This window comes from Cimex lectularius, unplaced genomic scaffold, assembly GCF_000648675.2.
Source record: "Cimex lectularius strain Harlan isolate CLEC.00 unplaced genomic scaffold, Clec_2.1 scaffold99, whole genome shotgun sequence".
Taxonomy (NCBI): Eukaryota; Metazoa; Arthropoda; class Insecta; order Hemiptera; family Cimicidae; genus Cimex; species Cimex lectularius.
In genome coordinates this window covers 1,516,676-1,536,360 of record NW_019392713.1, presented here as the reverse complement: position 1 = coordinate 1,536,360, position 19,685 = coordinate 1,516,676, and the positions used below count along the sequence as shown (strand labels likewise).

The 19,685-nt window shown below is 34.8% G+C and overlaps 3 protein-coding genes and 1 long non-coding RNA gene across 5 annotated transcripts in view; 1 reads left to right on the top strand and 3 right to left on the bottom strand.

The window, feature by feature from the left end:
• LOC106664204 (neprilysin-1) overlaps nt 1-8,209 on the bottom strand; it is a 67,758-nt gene extending 59,549 nt beyond the window's left edge. For both annotated transcript variants that reach the window (XM_024226437.1, XM_014389687.2), the window contains exons 1-4: nt 8,099-8,209; nt 7,903-8,024; nt 5,365-5,406; nt 4,418-4,573 (exon numbers count right to left, since the gene is read on the bottom strand). In XM_024226437.1, coding sequence (XP_024082205.1) covers nt 4,418-4,573; nt 5,365-5,406; nt 7,903-8,024; nt 8,099-8,175 — 397 coding nt within the window. In that variant the 5' untranslated portion in view covers nt 8,176-8,209. The remainder of the gene's footprint in view (nt 1-4,417; nt 4,574-5,364; nt 5,407-7,902; nt 8,025-8,098) is intronic.
• LOC112126738 (histidine-rich glycoprotein-like) lies at nt 3,303-4,334 on the bottom strand. The gene is made up of 2 exons (XM_024226439.1): nt 4,126-4,334; nt 3,303-3,996 (listed from the first exon to the last, which is right to left on the bottom strand). Exons 1-2 carry the CDS (start codon nt 4,197-4,199, stop codon nt 3,336-3,338), a joined length of 735 nt encoding a protein of 244 aa, XP_024082207.1. The 5' UTR covers nt 4,200-4,334; the 3' UTR covers nt 3,303-3,335.
• A 6,215-nt stretch (nt 8,210-14,424) lies between the features above and the next one.
• LOC106665650 (glutaminase liver isoform, mitochondrial-like) lies at nt 14,425-19,110 on the top strand. Its single transcript, XM_014392231.2, has 13 exons — nt 14,425-14,549; nt 15,977-16,070; nt 16,144-16,268; nt 16,326-16,452; nt 17,328-17,458; nt 17,523-17,638; nt 17,703-17,824; nt 17,881-18,039; nt 18,101-18,277; nt 18,336-18,467; nt 18,520-18,668; nt 18,730-18,870; nt 18,933-19,110. Exons 1-13 carry the CDS (start codon nt 14,524-14,526, stop codon nt 19,069-19,071), a joined length of 1,638 nt encoding a protein of 545 aa, XP_014247717.1. The 5' UTR covers nt 14,425-14,523; the 3' UTR covers nt 19,072-19,110.
• LOC112126742 lies at nt 18,199-19,248 on the bottom strand. Its single transcript, XR_002910189.1, has 3 exons — nt 18,770-19,248; nt 18,356-18,688; nt 18,199-18,291 (listed from the first exon to the last, which is right to left on the bottom strand). It is a non-coding gene; the product is annotated as an uncharacterized LOC112126742 (long non-coding RNA).
• Nucleotides 19,249-19,685: the final 437 nt, after the last annotated feature.

The window sequence follows — 19,685 nt, the reverse complement described above, 5'->3', positions numbered from 1 at the left end:
TATATATAATAACAATGCAATACGCTTTGAGGAGATTTCCTTGTTCGGGGGACTGGACATCGACAACATCGATTAAAATCAACACACTCCGAGTTGGCTAAGAATACATCTTTGCATAATCGAGTACCGTCTATAAAACGACCAGTAGGCCCTTCACCCTGTGAACATCTTTAAAAGTCGAACTTGCTAGGTGAGCCTTGGTCGCTGTTTCAACCCAGAAGTCCTGCCTAAAGTCCCCGGACTTATACAGCCGAGAGACCACGCCTCCATCAGTGCATCGTACACGACAAGTTTTTCTTTTTATTATTATTTTTTAATTCCATTCAATTCACTATTTTCGTGGTCCGCTTGACCAATTAATACTTTACAATTAATTAAGGTTTTTAGTTGAGATGAAAAAAAGTTAATGGCACGAAAGGGATTCGAACCCACGACCTTCGGCTAGATACGCCGCTGCTCTACCAATTCATAAGGTGGGGAGTTGATGTCCGAGTGGATCGAGGTCACGATAGTTCAGGTGGTAGAGCAGCGGCGTATCTAGCCGAAGGTGGTGGGTTCGAATCCCTCTCGTGCCATTAATTTTTTTTCATCTCAACTAAAAACCTTAATTAATTGTAAATTATTTTTTAATATTATTATCATTATTTCACTTTCATTATTTCTGAGCTGCTTGCTTGCCATTAGAAAAATCAGAATAGTTTTGTTTTATTATATTCTTTTTTTTTTTTGCTCTGTAGACATTTCGTTTCCTTTCCTTTAACGGTCCACACCACCACAATCCAACCCAGAGACCGTCCCTACCCCAAAGTAATCCTACCCAAGGTAAAATGATATAGTTTCATTAACTGAAATATTAATAAATTAAAATATGTAAATTCAAGCAGCTTCGTGTCAGATCTAAACGACCAGAATACATTCCCTAATGTAATGGAGGTTCTTCATTTTTCAACAAACCCCAACCCCAATAAACATCTTCATCTTCAAAATTTCTGTGTCCAGTTTACTACCACTTTCTGAGCAAATTCTTGGAAAAACATCACTAAAAAAAACCGTGCGTTAAATTTGTCCATCAGTGAAGTATTATTATTATTATTTCTGATAAGTTTAGCGGTAATAATTGACCATGTTAATTATTTCAATTAATTTTTATTTTTATTGATTGTGATTTCACCTCGAAGGGAGTCACTCTCTAATGTCTGACTCTAGGGCCAATACGTCAGGGGGTAGGAAGTATCTCTTTGTGTGGCCTGATCGCTATAAATAAGTTTAGTGGTGGTCCCAACGAATTAGTGCATACTTATGAACTCTGGTGTTCGATTTGTCAGTACGTGTTTTTGTAATGACAAACGCTTTAAGATAGACCATGGGACAAATGATCATAAAAATCATTCTTCAAAACAAAACAATTTTTTTTTAAATTGATAACTTATTATTTTGAACAATGTTGATCTTCTTGAAGTAATCATGTTTCGGCGAATTTCTTACTACTTTTGTTTCTACAGGGACTAAGTTTTCATGACAGATCAGGACGTATCAGAACCCGCGCTGAAGCACAATTATTGAAGAACAAGCAGAACTATTCAACAGTTATGTCCTGTTGGGTCACTGGGTCGCTTATAGAATCATTCTACCCTCGCAGGGTTTTGATACTCAAACGCGTTTATGCCATCTTCAATGAGGAATTTCATTTAAGTAGCATCAAAAACCCGAGAGGGTAGAGGAACTCTGTAAGTGATCCAATGCCGGTTCAATATTTGTTTACCGATTCGCAGGTCAACATCAACTATCAACAGGACATAACTGTTGTATAATTCTGCAGGGGAATGTCCCTGGTTTAAAGCTTGGCATATAGACGAATTTCCTTAATTAAGAGTATTCAACCAAGAGCTCTATCGAAAATGGACAATCACCAGGACTCTTATAAGTACTATTCTCTCTGATGTGTCAGATAGTTTTCCCCATGTAAAGTTTATTTAACTTGGTCGAATTCAAAAGCCAGCAATAGTTTGATGCTTTTTTTTCACTTTCTGATGAATTCTTAATCTCAGTCATTCTTTTAATATATTTAGGTAATGGTGGTAGCTTGAGAAACGTTCTATGGGAGTTGTGGGTGTTGTTTTAAGAGCTCTAAGACATGATATTTTTTGTACTTTTTTACAAGGTCTTCTGCTTTTCTTTGTTTTATTTATATGCAACTTGCATTTGTTCATTTTACAATTTAGACCCTAAGTTCTATCTCAGAGTCTTTGACTTTTGTACTTTTATTACTCTCCCCTGGGATCTCTTAAGGTGTGCAGTCCCAGTTGACCTTTGATCAACAATTAATCGTACGTATGTAGTAACATCTTTGGAATGCTTTATTCCTTGGTTTCGCATCAGGATTGGCCTTCTTTTTCCTGGAGAATGGCATTATTGTTACCATGGAGAGGCTTATATTTAGGCCCTTCTCCTGGCATTAATTCATTGTTATAATATTTAAGACTTTTTGCAATAATTCTTCCTAACCTCTAAGAGTCTGGCCGTATTTGTCTCTGATTATTACAACTCTGTTATTGGCGTACTCTTATACGTCGAAGCCAATTGTGGTTAGTACATATTCTTATATTCCTCCTGGTCATCCATTACATTATTACATAAAGTTAGTAACAGTACTCCTCCTTGGGGGCATACTCTCAGCAGTAGTCAAAAGTCAAAATCATAAGCTTTTCGTATAGCACACCCTTACCATTACTGCTGAGGGTGTTGTTTTCAAAACACTATTGATGCTACTGCTATTCTTTGGACTTTTTCTAGTAGTTTCCCTGCGTTTTTTTTCTATTTTTGGCACTTATATTCAAGTGATATACTCGCATATCACCATTGATCGATGTATCGTAAGGTAATGAATGTAATATCATCTTAGTCTTTCGCAAATCCATTATAGAATATTTAGGCAGTCCAAACTAACGTTCAGTTGGTGTCGTAAGCTTGGAGATTTTAGAGCTTTAGAATTATCAGATAGCATTATGATTGCTGCACTTATGATTTACGACATTGAACTATGGGATTCAACCATACCTTCCAATCTCAATTGAATCCAGACCACATATACTAAGATTTACTATTAACGGATCGTTCTATGTTTCAAACAGCACTATACACTATTTCTTAAGCATTATAACAAATGTCTCCTAAATCTTCAATCACACATCAATCAACGCATTCTATATTTAGTGGTATTTGTATTCGTTATCATTAATGTTACTAACTTGGAAAGAGAAGATTGATGTTACCTAAAAATTTAATTAAATTGTGTTTCAAACTTTAGGATATTTAACATTTTTGTTCAAATAATATCAATTTTCATCGTGGTGATGTCCATGGTGGTGCCCGTGGTGATGACCGTGATGATGTCCATGGTGGTGGCCGTAGTGATGTCCATGGTGGTGGCCGTGGTGATGACCATGGTGATGGCCATGGTGATGTCCATGGTGGTGGCCGTAGTGATGTCCATGGTGGTGGCCGTGGTGATGACCATGGTGGTGGCCGTGGTGATGTCCATGGTGGTGGCCGTGGTGATGTCCATGGTGGTGGCCGTGGTGATGTCCATGGTACCAATAATCTTCATGGTGAGGATGTGCATCGTGAATCACCGCGCTTCGGGCTGAACGTCGACGAACTGAGTTATGGTGATGATAGTCTTGATGGCCGTGCACAGAAGTCCCGAGATCTTTGTGCTCGTGGTGACTCTCGTGATAATGTTGATTTTCATGAGCGTGATCATGGTTACTACTGTGTTCGTGAATGTTGTGATGTATATGATGATTGGGGCTGAAATGATTGTGTACATTTGCGTGAGAGTGGTGATGTACAGAATCGTGGTTATGGACGTTGTCGTGTTGGTGATTGTGGAAGTCGTCGTGGAGGTGCTCATCGCTGTGATAATGGTGATGTTTGTCCCAATGGTAATGAACTCTCGGCCTAGAAGGTCCTGGACCATTTGCCGCTTGTCCGAGTCTTGAAAATGTAATTTATTATTTTACAAGCATAACGGTAGAGCAACAAGAAGAATTAATGATTGTTGTGAAGTTAAGAATCTGATTGATCTTTAATTTCTTGCGTTCATTTGTAATTTAAGTAACTTACTGAGATTTTTGCAAAACGACAACATGACCAGACGTTCCGGCAACGATGGCAGCAAATAGAATAAATGGTATCATCTTAACCAGACACCTTTTCTCCAATAGGTCTCTTTCTAAGAACTGACTTTATTTATACGCCGGTGGAATTCTCCAACCCCTCTGAGGAAGTTAAAGCAGATTATCGTGGACATAATAAAGATCTTATGACGACTTAGCCATTACGAGATGATCGAGGAAAGTTAACTCGAAATCCTATTGTACATTAAGTCCCCATTGTGTAATTAAGCACGACTTACCGGCCACTTTCGTCGAAAGGAATTTCGTACGATCCGTAAACCAGGAGTTCGTGTCCGTCAGTGTCACGTGTGCCTCGGACCACCTTCCACACGCGTACTGGTAAAAATCAACGCACGGATCTTGCCTTGTATCCATGTTTTCGATGAACATGGAAGCTAGATGAAGAAAACTATTGTTAGAGTTTAAATCAAGCTCAATAGAAAAATAAACAAATAAAAGATAAAAGCAGTGAGGTCATATAAATGCTAAGATTTCTAGATAATTTCTCGTCTCCTGTGTGACAATACAACAAAATTTGCTATTTTAAAATAAATTGAACTTTATAAAAGTTGGTTTAAATTTAACCTACTTTTAAAAACTTTGTATTAATAAATATTCTGACAGGACGCGGCCCTATATCGAATGTTTTAAACATTTACTAAAACAATTGAAAAAATTGTTTTCCTGCGTTTTTATTTTAGTATTTGAATCTTTGTTCCGTCTAATTAACAATTTTTTTAACTTCATAGTAACTTTTTCCCGGAAAATTAACCCTTTTTATTTTCAAATTAACCTTTAATAATTTCAAATGAACCCTTTTCTAAAAGAATTAAAAACCTTAAGAGATGGTATGAAATATAAATACATCAAGAAAAATTCCTGCATATTAGTGATGTTTTTTAAATAATTAGGCTCTTAGGAAACCATGTGAAAATTAATTACCATCACAATTAAAAAATACAAATTTACATATAAAAGTAACTTCGTCTTTTAATTTCAGAATTTTTCAAAATATAAAATGACTTCGACAAAACGAAATCTTCTAAGGGCCCAATTAATTTGTATTTTAAAAAATCCCCAAATAAACAGGACTACTACTTTACATGCTATTTCATACCGGACTTGCCAAGTAAAAATCTGTGCCAGAAAGATCAAGAAATAAATTTATCATAAATTCGTGGCTCACCTGATTTGATACACTCTTGAGAATAGCATAGCCTTTTTTGCCCTGGAACAAAACTATTTTCAATTGTTTCTAACAGCTCAAAAACAGAGAAAATTGATTTTTTTTTTATCGGGGGCACAAGTGTTCAATAGCAATCAAATAAATCTGAGCCCGTCGGGAAATGAGCTTGTCATACGTCCAAATCGATTTTGAATTATCGAAGCTTTGCCCAATCAATCCGCCGATGACAGTTTTCTTTAAAACACCCCTAATTGGCCTTTATCATTTTTAAAAATCTTTCCTTTTTTATGTTTACAACAAATTGCGGCAATTATTAAAAGGCTACAGTGCATAATGAACAATCAATAACCCGCATGCTGAGGCGAAATTCTGACAGTCATTTGTAACATTGATGGGTAATCAATAGTCGATTTACCACCTGCGACAATAATAGCTGCTAGGTGTTTTTAAAAACGAAAGTATGAATATTATATCAAAGAATATTCACGCAAGATAATCCCGTAAATAAGTTGAAATTAAATACTATATAAAAAGAAAGAATATACAAGAATGAAGTCAGTCGTTTTCTCTATTTTCATTCATTTCACCCAAATTCAAATTTTAAATTCCCTCTAAAAACTAAATATAAATGTTTATGTTTATTCGAACATAGGATAACCCACTATAACTACACTGAGAGGTAAAAAAGTGGCCATCCTCAATAGTTTTAATTATATTGTACAAAATCCTCGATTGATTATCTTACAACAATATTTGGTCCATTTTAAAGGATCAGAGGTAAATAAAACACAGATAAAATCTTCTCTTGTGTTAACGATTAGATTTTGTAAATAAATTTTTGAATAGTCGATCTCTTCTTTGATGACTTTTCTGTATAGTTTCTTTCTAACGTCCCAGTAAATGGATTTTTTTAAGTTGTAATATTTTTAAATTTCAAATTTGTTTGAGTGATGGGTTAAATGATACAGATTTGGTTAGAATCATAGCATTGTTGGAAGATGGAAGAAGTCAAGCTTAAGCCAGGATGCTTAATATTTCTAAAACAACTATCCGGAGGGTCTTCCATTACTCAAGAAGGCAAGAATCAGGTCCCCATCTCAGAGAAATGGTCGTTTCATTCAAATATATTCCGCAATCGACATTCTACCGCTGTTGAGATCAACCAACTACTTCAGCAAGTTAGTTTACGCACTGAAAGACTTTCAGAAGCAGGATTGCGTGCGAGAAGGCCTGCCACTTGTCCAGAAATTCTGACAAGGCACAGGATTTATATTTCGCAAGAAGTCACATCAATCAGTCTGAGCAAGATTGGTGGACTAAAATCTTGTTTTCGGATGTGTCAAGGTTTTGTTTGAGGTCTTCTTACGGCCGAGAGAGGGTTTGGTGAACAGGAGAGCGATATATCCCCGCAACATTTTCACTCCTCGAGCTATGGAGGTTGTGATGTTACGGTTTGGGCAGGCATTTCGGGAAGGTCGGACAAACTTGATTTTCATCGAGGGTTCCAGCTGCGCGATACATTGAAGATGTGTTCCTTATAAGTCACCGGTTGGCTTCGGTTTTATTTTTATGCATGTCAATGCAAGGCCCACACAGATAGGATCATTGGTGACTACTTGGAACGGACTTCAATTCAAAGTTCCGACTTAAATCCTATGGAACACCTTCGGGACGAGTTGTCAAAGAGGGTAAAAAGGCCCAGTTATGCTAAAGAATTTTCAGGAATTATAAGAATGGCGCTAGAGAAGTATGAAAATATTCCACAGCAGTACATTCAAAACCTCATAAAATCGATGCCACGTCCAATGCAAGCCGTGATCAACGCAGGAGAAGGAAATACTCCGTACTCTAAATGCCCTTAGATTTTATTTCGTATTAATTACATTTTTTCAAGCAGCCTGAAATACAAGATGAAGCAGCGAATAGAAGCAGTTTGAAATAGGCTTTATGAATGAGCTTATAAAGCAAATCAAACTGATAGAACCGGCAGATGATGATTTTTCTTGAACTGGTAAAGATAAATATTCTTAAGAATTCTATATAAAGAAATGATACAATTTGTTTTATATACATGCAAAAAATATAAACATTTATTTAACCTAAAACATTGATAAGTAATCCGTCATGAGGTCGGTTTGTTAGGTAGTCCATGATTAAACAAAAAATGAACTAACCAAAGTTTCAAATTATTTCTATGCTTATTATTATTATTAGATTTCCAAGTAATGATTGTTTTTTCAAACATTCTAAAAATTCTTGAATTAGTGCATTACATAATATGTACAATTATTTCTCCTTTGTATTTGGTAACTTTAATGGTACAAATTGTATTATTAATGCCTAGTCTACCTCGCTTATTTTCTATGCATCTTCTGGTGTCATATTAAGGATTTTCCTTTGTTTTTGATTGCACACTTCATATCAGAAAAGTCTCTTTAAAATGTTTATTTTTTCACTTAACTTTTTAGTGAGATTGCTTTATTTTTTCGAAAATATATTTTTTGTGCGAATAATTTGGTTTAATTCTAAAATACTTACGGTTTGACGAAATTACAATTAGCGCTACGAACAATGAAAATGTTATTAAGGAAAGAAGAAATACAGCTAAAATCAATTTCTTCTCGTTTGAGGTTCTCCCTTTAAGAAATTTTTTCCATCTCCTGCCGAAGGAAAAAATATAACATTTTGGTTTTTTAATTTACCAGTGTCCGGACCAGGTTCATAACGGATTTACCTGTTCCTTTTGGGCGTTACATCGACCAGGTGGTTAGTGCTTGAATTTAAACTGTCGTCTCTCACCGGCCCCATCATTTATTTTAGTCTTATTTCTTAGAGGGAACGTGCTGGTCTGGGCACCGCGACGTGACTGCTCATGGCTCGGATTCCCTTAGCGCACACGATTCCACAAGTGTTTGCATTCCGTTGCTAGACGACATATAAATGAATAGTGTGTCCGAACCGTGTTTTGACGAGGAAAAAGCTTGGATTTAGCGATAGAATTGTTCTTTTTAACCGGATTTGAGATAATGCGAGCGAGGAGCATTGGATACAACTTTTAATTAGTTCATAACTCGCGAAAAGTTTCAGTCATTAGAACCGGCTAGCCACATGATAACAGCCATTTTATAACAACAATGGATTATTTATGCTTGAACCAAAAAATGAACACAAGCTTTTTCTTAAGTCTAGATTATGATTTATTATAAATGTACACAATATCAATAAAACCCTTCATTAAATCGTTTCGTTGAAGGTTTCTATTAAATATTTATTTTAAATAATGGTTTATTAGCACCTTATTTATTATAAAATACACTAATAGTTTCGACGCTCGATTGGTGGCATCCTTTTCAAGTGTTTCGTTGAATATTAAATTTTCTGTTAACTTGTTATTTTTGGTGTTCATTTCCTGCCAATTCGTTCGTTAACCAAAATGTTCATTTTCCCGGCTCGAAGGTGTCCCGACGGACATACATACACCTTGTGGTAAAAAATGCCAATAAGCCCCCCAAAAAAGGAAAAAGAAATGCGGAGGCAGGACGTCGAGGACGCGAGAAAAAAAGGATCGAGCACGTGTCGGATTGAGGTATCGGGAACGAATTGGTAGGAAATGAACACCAAAAATAAGACAAATACAAGTTAACAGAAACATTTAATCTTCAACGAAACACATGAAAAGGACGCCACCAATCGAGCGTCGAAACTATTAGTATATTTTAAATAAGGTAATAACCTTATTCAAAATAAATATTTAAAACCCTTTATTATTGAATCAATCACATATCAATTTTTGTAAATATATAATTAGATAACTTTATTGTATTGTAATACAACTTTTACATTAGTAAGGAAATAAAAACTAATTTATCTGGCCTTTACTGTTGGGTGCAATCCAACGATTATCCTGCCTTATTTTATAGTCACTGAAGTGGCATAATAAATTAAATATAACAAACTAAAACCAACTATTTATTTCAACATTACAACTAAGAGTTTCATTGTCATAATATAATCATTTTGTGTTTACTTTTCAAGTGTCTTTTGTTTATCAGGTGAAGGGGGGGACATGGTTTATTTAATCATGCAAAGTTAGATCATGGGCCTTATAACGTGCATAAGAAAAGTTTGAGGAAGGGATAGTAATTTTCTATTAAGAAAAGAAAGAGAAATGTTAGGAGGAAAAAATATGCATTTATTACTAAGGAAACTCAAATTACAAAAAAAAATTATATTGACAAAACAACTATAACGTACTTTTTTAGGATGTAACCCTATAACAAACTTGAGAACTACCTTACAGACTAATGAACCTTTTCTTACAATCTAATATTACAAGGTAAACTTTCCAAAGAGCTAGGGTTTCTTTTACGCTTCTCGATTCCGTTGGTGTTGAAAATCCCCGCTGCCAGAAAATGCATCCAAACAAAAACCTAACCGTGAAAAAAGTGCCAAGTTCTAGACTCCTCCCAAAAAATTAGCCTATCAATGTAGTGACATCTACTCGATCTCAAAAGAAAAGATAAAGTTTCATACTCCCTCCGAAAAAAGTAAAAAAGCCAGCCTATCAAATTAGTGATTTCTACATGGTGGCCAACCTCACTTCTCTCCTACTTTTATGAGCAACACAGTTTTTATTTTTATCGGTTAAAACTTGGCCAGTTTCTGAATAAGGATTAAAACATCGGGTCCATGTTTGCTCTCACAGGAGAGCTGGATGAAGGAAGGCAGAGAACTCACAAGAATAGAAAAAAGTTCCAGACACCTCATTGCTCAATTCTATAATATCGTCCCCTTCTTAAAGCGGCACAAGTTTTAAGAAATTGTAATTAATAAAGATAATAAATTCAGATTATTTCTTCTTTACATACGATGTAAGCCCTGCATTTCTACCAAATTTCACGGTTCTACCTATACGGGAAGTGACTTATACGACAAGTTTGATGATAAGCTAAACCATTCCCTCTAAAGTGGCACTAATTTTGAGAAAATTGCAATGTTTAGATTCTTACATTTGCTTATAAGACATTTTTGTTGTTTAAGACTACTTTTGTACCAAATATCGCTTACCTACTTATACGAAAGTGCCTTATAATTTGGATGATGAGACCCCCTCCTCCCAAAAGCGGCATTAATTTTCACATTGTTACCTTTTTTAAAATATATGATCTACCTTTGTACCAAACTTCACGGTTCTACCTATACGGGAATTGCCTTCTAATTTTGAAGGCGAGACTACTTTCTTCATCACTAAAGCGACACTCAGATTTTAGAAAATTTCAATTTTCAGATTTTTCATTTAATTTCTTTATAAACTCTACCTTTTTACTGAATTTCATGTTTCTAACTATTCGGGAAGTACTTTACAATTTTGATGATCAGTGAGACACTCAGTAACAAAAAATCAAATTTTGAAATTCTCCCTTTCAAAAAGGCTTAATATTAAGTGCTAAAATTTTTACAATGTCCTACGCGACTTAAGCTAAATTTTTTTTCAAATTTCCAAAGCTCGTCGTAAGAGGAAGCAGAGATATGAGGGTGAAAAAACCGGGTGAATTGGTTCGTAAATGCCCTGCCGTGCGCTCAGATGGCACATTCATCAAATTTGGGCCTTAGTCGATGAAGGAATTGACTATTTTCTGAAGATCCAGCCAAGCCCTAAAGATATCCGCATCGACGCACACTGTCACATTGTCTCGGCTGGTCTCTACCGACTCACTCACCTACACTAATCCTAAACCTATCCTAGGCGGGCATCACACCGCCAACTTCAGTTCAGGAAGCATAACATGTTAAATAATATTACATATATTACGTCATCAATAAAGATTACATTATTTACACGACAAAACATTGGATCGTGGATTTAACCTAACCCTAACACTACAACCTAACCCTACCTAACCTGATCATTCCCAATCCAACTTAACCCAACCCATGCGTTCTCTTTGGTAACGCATCATCGATACCGCGAAAATGGTCAAGCAAACAAAATTGTGTATTCAAGTTTACCTATTCTAAGTAATGTAAGTAAGTTTATTTACCTTTGCATCAAATAAATTAAATTTGAATAGTTTTAATGTATCATATTTCTTTAGACTTCTGAAAAGAAGACCAATTAATTTAAATTAATAAACCGTCTTCTATTTTCAAATGGAAGAATAGCTGTTGCCTAATTGGCTTTACAATCTACCCCTCCATACATCCGGATAGAGGGAAAACGAGTAAAGCCAAGCGATCAAGTCAAGTACTTGAGGGTAATATTAGGCGATAACTTGAACCCAGTACACCACGCTATTAAAATAAGGGAAACGACAAGAAGGGTGTAAAATAGATTGAATGGAATAGCGAAAGTGGAATATGGACTTAACACAAAAGCGCTCTCCACAATCTATAAAAGTGTCTTCCTCCTAATAGCAAGTTATGGTGCAGCCGGATGGGTCAAACGACTACCGAGCAAAAGCAAAGCTATAATAGAGCAAAGCCAACGAATAGCTCTTATAAGAGCCACAAAAGGATACAGGACGATTTCAACACACGCCCTACAAGTAATAGCCAACGCATCGCCAACAGATCTTGTCCTTAAAGAAAGGGTGGTCATCCACCAAAAAAAGAAAAATGAGGGAATTGATAGCCAAGGAGAAATAGACTGGTTCCGAAGCACAACTGGAAAGGAGGCAAAAGAGTACTTGGGAAAAAAGACAAGGGCATCGTGGCAAGAAAGATGGACAATCAGCAATGAAGGTCGGCTGACATCCAAATTTTTCCCCAGCGTTGGAAAAAGACAAAAAGCAAAATGGCTACACCCCGACTACTCGACCACCCAAATGCTATCAGGACATGCACTTCGCAAGCTATCTTCATAAATATAAGAAAAGAGAAAGCCCTTTATGCTCCGTTTGCAGTACTGAAGAAGACGCCGAACATAAACTCTTCAGCTGTATCAAATTCAATGCAGAAAGAGAACGTTTGCGAAAGGCCATCACCTCAACAGAATGGCGGCCTAATCTCCAAAAACCTTGATATCAAATCATTTGCAGCACTAAAAGACTTTGCCTCAAATACGCTTAAATGAACAAGTCCCTATTTATTCTAATTACTAAGTCCTAAATATTGTTGTTATTGTTAGAGTTTTATTACCGTTATTTATTTATTTATTGCATAATTAAACATAGGTTTAGGTTTAGGGTTCCGGGCTGTTTTCCTATTCTTAGTAAGAAAATTTTAGATAATGTAAATATATAGAAAATAAAATCAAGGAAAAGTAAATGTGCAAGGGGAAACCAGCAAGGGAAGAGCTTTTTGTTTTAGGTTTTAAAATGATAATATGGTCCCTTCGAAAACCGACCAGCGGTCTCGCCTGAAGGAAAGATCTTTGGGAGGTAATTTTATCTCATTTATTTGAAATCCCTTAGATACAAATTCGATTAAGCTAAAGCGTTTGTCCGCCGGTATGGGGTCTTCCTCAGGTACGGCGGGGTGGTGGAAAGGGTAAAAAAATGGCTTTACAATCTAATTTTCAACGCAGTAATCAGTGCCAATAATAAATGCAGGACAAATTTACTCTGTTAGAATATAGGTAGGAAAGCTTGAAATCCATAAAGTCCTTTAATATAAATTGGATTAATTAGACTAAATTAAATTAATTGTAACTTAGCCTAACCCTAACGCTAACTTAACCTATTCCCAGCCTTAACCCTACCTGACCTAACTATTACTAATCAAATTTAACCCTCTGGAATGCAAAATAGATGTCGCGAAAATGGTGGCACAAATAATTTGTGATCCAGCTTTGAAATATGTCTATGTTAATAGGCAGATTGATAGATAACACCGAGCAAGACAAATCAACTTGATTCGCCAGTTGGTGCTCAGTCAGGATTGTGACCGTAAAGACACTTGAATGGCTCGCATTGCCTCATGGGGAACAAAGCACAAAAAGTGATATTATTGACAGTCAAATACCTTTGGTTAAAATTAAAAACTATAAACTGTACATATAACAATATAAGAATAGTTTTCTGTAAACGAATTAAGATCTGCTGCGATTTTGAAAGCGTTCATAAACCTTTTTTACCGTCCTTAAGAATTTCCGCTCAAGCCTCTCTTGCAAGATTTTCGGCCTGTCTGTCCTACTATTGCCATTCGGTCTTTCTCTGTAATATCCTCCGCAGAATATCATGGGCTGTAAACAACGAGATTTCCGTATTTAAACTTATTTTTTTGAAATAATGTGGAGACGTTTCATTGAAGAAACGTTGTACTTTTGCGGCATTTTTTAAAATGCTAGCTAATAGCCCCGCTGCATGGATAAATGGGAAATATAGTCTGGGGTTGTTGAGATAAATATGAGAAAATTAAACGAAAATCAATTTAAAAAACTCTAATTCCGATTGTTTTTGTGATCTGTGGATTGGATCCATATTTACTTTTCCATAACTAATTGTTTTAAAAATAATTTTCCTAAGTTGAATTTGTAATAAGGTTGTATTTTAAATACAACATGTAATAAAAAAATAGTTGATAGCTCTAATAGTGAAACGGAATATTTTAAAAAAGCGCGATTTCCGATTACTTTTGTGAGACACTAATTTAGTTTGTCATCGATCATTATATAATAATAAGAATGAAAATCATAATAAGAATCTTCTGAAAAGAAACAACATGAACTGATAACATGTGGTTTTAATAAAAAATATGTAAGTGAAACAATGTACTATTTTAGTGAAATGTATAACATCGTTGGTTTTGTTAAAGCAGATTTTTTTCTTATTTATCATTAAGTTTACTAGATCATCCTAAATTATCAGCTTTTATTATATTGTCATGTTTTTTAATCGTCTATTGTTCAGAATTTTTCATTCCGATAAACATCAAGCTATTTATTAAGAAATAATAATCTAATTTTACGTTACTATTCACGTAATTTAAACTGCGCCAAGCTTCACGAAGTAATAAATTAGATGATTAATTGATAAACCACGATTGTGTTTTAAGTGGGCTAACTCCATGGTTTAATAAAAATTGTAACTATTGTACAACGCTAGTTTTGTCCGTTGATATTTGTTTATATGGTCACATGTTAAAAGAAAAATTGTTAGCTCACAATATAGTAGATTAGATCAGATCGTAAATTTAGCGGCTAAAACACAAGATATCAAAATGTCAAAGCGAAGTAGACAAACGAAGTAAGTTGAACTATTGGTAATGACCAACCGAATAAAGTTACTCTAGATAGAAATCGAATTCCCTTTTCGGTAGGATCCTTTTTTATACGACCAAGGGCAATTTTGCGATTTTCTGATAAGAAAAAAAAAAAAAAATACAATCGATGGTGAATTAACTTCTGTCGGTGTTGTATCGACCGTGGCATGTCCTGATGGTATCTCCTGTTAACATTCCTCTAACAGACCCAGTCGAACTTAATAATACGGAAATGTATCAGACTGTCCAGTTCCAGGGGGAAAAATATAATAAAATAAAAAAACAAAAAGTATTACGAGTCACAATGTTCTTGATCTTGATACTGACATAGTTGAAAAATAAATCATGCGAGACTGACTTTGTTCGTTTTACAGTTTCGTTTCATACATTCACCACCCTGTGAGCTGACTGAAAAGCCCCAAGTCCGACGGACTTGTTTGTTAGACCTTTAATAGTTTAATAAGGTCACTAGTGGGTGCAACCTAAATTTAAATTCGTCTTATGTATATAATAATGAATGTAAAGTTGATGATTGGACAAGTCAGGAATTTTAGTCCAGTTTTAATAGATCAATTGATTAATAGGAAAATATAGAGTGTGTACGTGTGTGAAAGGTGTGAGTGAGACAGAAAGCGAGAGAGAGAATACGGATAAGGAAAAATAGACAAACGAGGAGATGGGAACAGAAATAATGATATATGGTAGATAGTAGACAAAGAGTGTAAGAACGAGAGAAAGATATATATATATATATATATATATATATATATATAGAGAGAGAGAGAGAGAGAGAGGAGTAGATGATAGGGAAAGGGAAAAATAGACAAATATGGAGGTGGCGTCAAGAATAGTGATAGGATGGAAGATAGACGAAGAAAGAAAAATAGAAAGTAAGAGAAAATGGAAGAGAGCGTGTGAAATGAGAAAAAGTGAGAGAAAGAGAGAATAAGAGAGAGAGTAGGTGATAGGGAAAAATAGACAAATATGAAGATGGTGACAAAAATGGTGATAGATGATAGATAGACGAAGAAAGAAAAATAGAAAGAAAGAAAGTAAGAGAAAATGAAAGAGAGTACCTGAAAAGGGAGAGAGAGAGAGAGAGAGTAGATGAGAGGGAAAAATAGACAAATATGGAGGTGGCGTCAAGAATAGATATAGGATGGTAGATAGATGAAGAAAGAAAAATAGAAAGAAAGAAAGTAAGAGAAAATGAAAGAGAGCACGTGAAAAGAGAGAGAGAGAGAGAGTATGTTAGGGAAAAATAAACAAATATGGGGATGGTGTCAAAAATGGTGATAGATGGTAGATAGACAAAGAAAGAAAGAGAAAATGAAAGAGAGTGCATGAAATGGGAGGGAGGGAGGGAGAGACAGAGAGAGAGAGACACACAGAATGATTTTTTTGTTTTAAGGAAAGAGTTGGTGACGTATTGTGGAGAATGGGTTCAGGTTTTTGACAAATTTCGAGATAAAGATGGAAAAGCTTGTTTATCTCAAATATTTGAGGTGAGATTAATATGCTGTCCTCCACAAATAAAGTTTTTGAAATCAAAGAAATCATACTAACTTTTTTTTATAGGAAGTCAGATCTCAAGGAATTCACCCTTGTCAGGATCCAAGATTTTTTACCCTATTCCAGTCTATTAAGTTGCAAAATGGAAAATGCTTTCCGGAAGCAAAAATAGATTTTCCCACATTTGAAGGGTGAGGCGACGCAATTACAATTTTTTTCAAGTCTTGATAACAAACTTGATAATTTAGGCTAGTGAAAAACCATGACCTATTTGGGAGAGCTCTCAAAAAGAATTTGGTCATACCAGATTTGGAAGAGTTCGAAAAAATTCTACGGCTTATTTTTCTGGCACAGCTGGTGGATAATACTGGAACGGTGAGTCTGGTGATTAAAGGTGATTGAACTAATAATTATTTTCAATTAATTAAGGTTTTTGGTTGAGATAAAAAAGCAAGTGTCACAAGCGGTTTTCAAACCCAAGACCTTCAGCTAAATATGCTACTGCTCTACCACTTAAGCTATCATGAGCTCGATTCCCTCGGATGCCAACTTCCCATCTCAATCCCACCTTTTGAATTTTCCCTCCTTTTTGCAATTTTTTTTTTTTACTTTTTATCTCAACCAAAAACCTTAATTAATTGAAAAGAATTTATTTGGTCCAGCGGACCACGAAACCTAATAAAATCTAATAATTAATTTTGCCCCACCCTCTTGTACTTCAAGGTACAACATAATGAATCCATGCGGAAAAAATTTAAATATTAATTAAAACAGGTTGTTAGAAAATTTCTCATTAAATTCATTTTTATGTTAGCCATTATTTTCAATAAATTTGGCTACACTCACACAGTTATAAGCAGAGTGAGGCAAGAATTCATTTCTGGAATTTTTCCTTTACGAGCGATGTGCAGTAGTGTTGTATCTTTGCTTCATTCTGGAACTAAATCAAATTCCAAATTTCATCTTCTCCAGCTATCGCACTTCCTTTAAAAAGATACAGCTCAATTTTTATCAGACACTCTTTTTTTTCTAATGATGATTGGAAGGTTGGTAATAAAAGATTAGTCAATGAGGTCAAATAAGGAATAGTAATTGACTATACCATGCTTTGATGTTTTTATTGTTCGAAAGGAATTTAGTACCATTGTACCAAGTGCAAGAATGTATTGAATAAAATTTCAATTAATTTGGACAAATAATGTCTACAGTCTTTCTTTCCTTTTTATTGATTTTTATGAATCTTATTCAAGGAACCAAAAATTTACAAGACAATATGCAACCCATCTTCCAAAGATTCATGGGGCTTGGCCATGTTCAGCATAGAAGGTCAGAAAGCATTGTTTGGAGACTCTGATGTGTACTTTACCATGCAGTCCTGCAGGTAAATGGCAATTACTGATTTTGTTCAAATTATTTGTAAATTTGGACCCCTTGTTTCAATTTAGTTGGCCACTGCTCTATGCTTTTATGTTGGATACAGTCGGAGCTGACGAAGTTCATCAATACTGTAGCTATGAACCAACACACGCTTCTTTTGTCATCACTGATCTTACAAGAGAAGGTAAACATTCTTGTTTAAACAATGTATTTTTTTTAAATCAATAATTTGAATTTTTTATGACCAGGCAAACCTTTCAATCCTCTAACACTTGGAGGTGTATTAATATGCTGTGCTATTTGGCAAGCAATTGCCTTCCCAACTCTCGCGTATGCTGAAAAATTTGAAAAATTTCTTTGCTTTCTAATGGTATGAGAAATGATGAAAAGATCAATTTTCTTTTAAATATAAAGTTTTATTTAAAGGAAATGTCCGATGGGGAGAAACTCAACTGCAACAATCTTGTTGTTATCGATGAGAGGGAGCGGGCTTTCGCAGTTAAAGCTGTTTTAAATGTGCTCTTGAATGAGCATTGTTTCCCTCCAGGATGTGACCCAGTGAAAATATTGGAATTTTTCTTCCAGGTAAATAAATTGAAGAGAATTATATTGTATCTTACATTTTTTTTTTTTTTTTATCCAATAGATCAATTCAATAGAAGTCAATGCTCAAAAACTGGCTCTCATGGCTGCAACATTGGCGAATGATGGAATCCACCCCATCACCGGAAAGCAGTTGATCTTACAAGATAACAACGTAAACGTCCTTTCTGTATTGCAAACTTGTGGTATCGACCATACAAAAGATAATTTTCTCTTTGAGGTATTTAAACTTTCCTGGAATCAAAATGAACAGAGTTTGAAAGTTTCATTTTTTGTAGGTAGGCATACCAGCAATTACAGCATCCACAGGAGCGGCTATCTTCATAGTGCCTGGTTTCTTTGCAATCGCTTGTTATTCTCCTCAGTTGGAAAACTGCGATATGAGCAGAAGATCATTGAAATTTATAAAGGTTTGTGTTTAGAAGATGTTCCACTGACAAATAATAATTTAATTTTTTTCAGACCCTTGCTACTTTTTACAATTTCCACCCTTTTGATAATAGTCTTTATTTGAAAACTTTGGGTGGTTCTAAGCAAATTGCTACGACTTGCAGCATCAACTGTGCTCTGTTCAACGCGGCCACAAATGGTGAATTGGACACAGTTGCACGGTAATCAAATATCATTGGATCTGCAAAAAAAACAACCTTATTTATTTATTTTTTTTTTTAGTCTTATTACTGCAGGGACAAACCCAGGCATGCGAGATTACATGAAAAGGACTATTCTTCATGTTGCTGCTTCATATGGACATACTGCGTTGTGCAAATTTATTGTAGCCAACTGTCCCAATATTATTGATGCTCGAGACATGTACATTCCATTTTCATTCCCTTCATGTTTATTACAAATGAATAATTTGTTTTTATCTTCAGAATGGGTAGAATGGCAATAGACGATGCGATCACCTTCGAACATTCTGAAATAGCTACTTTCCTGAAGAATTGGACTGAATTGAGAAAAGGTGGCAATGAAGAGTTGATGAAGACGGCATTAGTCAACAATCCCACCTAATTTTCTATGTGAAAATAAACACTTCTTTCTTAGAACTAATCTTCAAGCGTGTTTTGTTTCTCTGCCTAATGTAGGAAATGTTCGAGTTGATAACGGTTCCTTAACCCACTTATATAAAAAAAAAACTTGTTACATTTAAAAATCAAAAATGTTACTTGTTTGGTCTGACAAGATAGAAAAACATTTGATTAACACATGACGAATGTTAAAAAATAAATAAAAATCTTAATATATTAAAACAAAAAATCCAAGATTGTACTACTATTACAGATTTTTACAAGAAACTTACACCTGAATTTAATAAAAGACCAAAATAAATATTTCAGCATAAATAGCAAAGAATTTTAGCAAAAGCAATGGCTAGAATTTTAATAACCATTTACTCTTTTAAAAATAAGAAGAATGATTTTTTTTTAAAGTTGATCAAACACAAACATATTTTGCATAAATCTTATTTATTGAAACTATTTTATATAATGATCAAAGTCTTAACAATTCCAAAAAGCCTCTCTAGTTGCAACAAGCTGTAGCATACATAATAAAATAAGTGTTTTATTCTTGCATTTTTAATGTTTTGTCTGTTGTAAATTTTCTTGTAACAAAATTTACCTTTC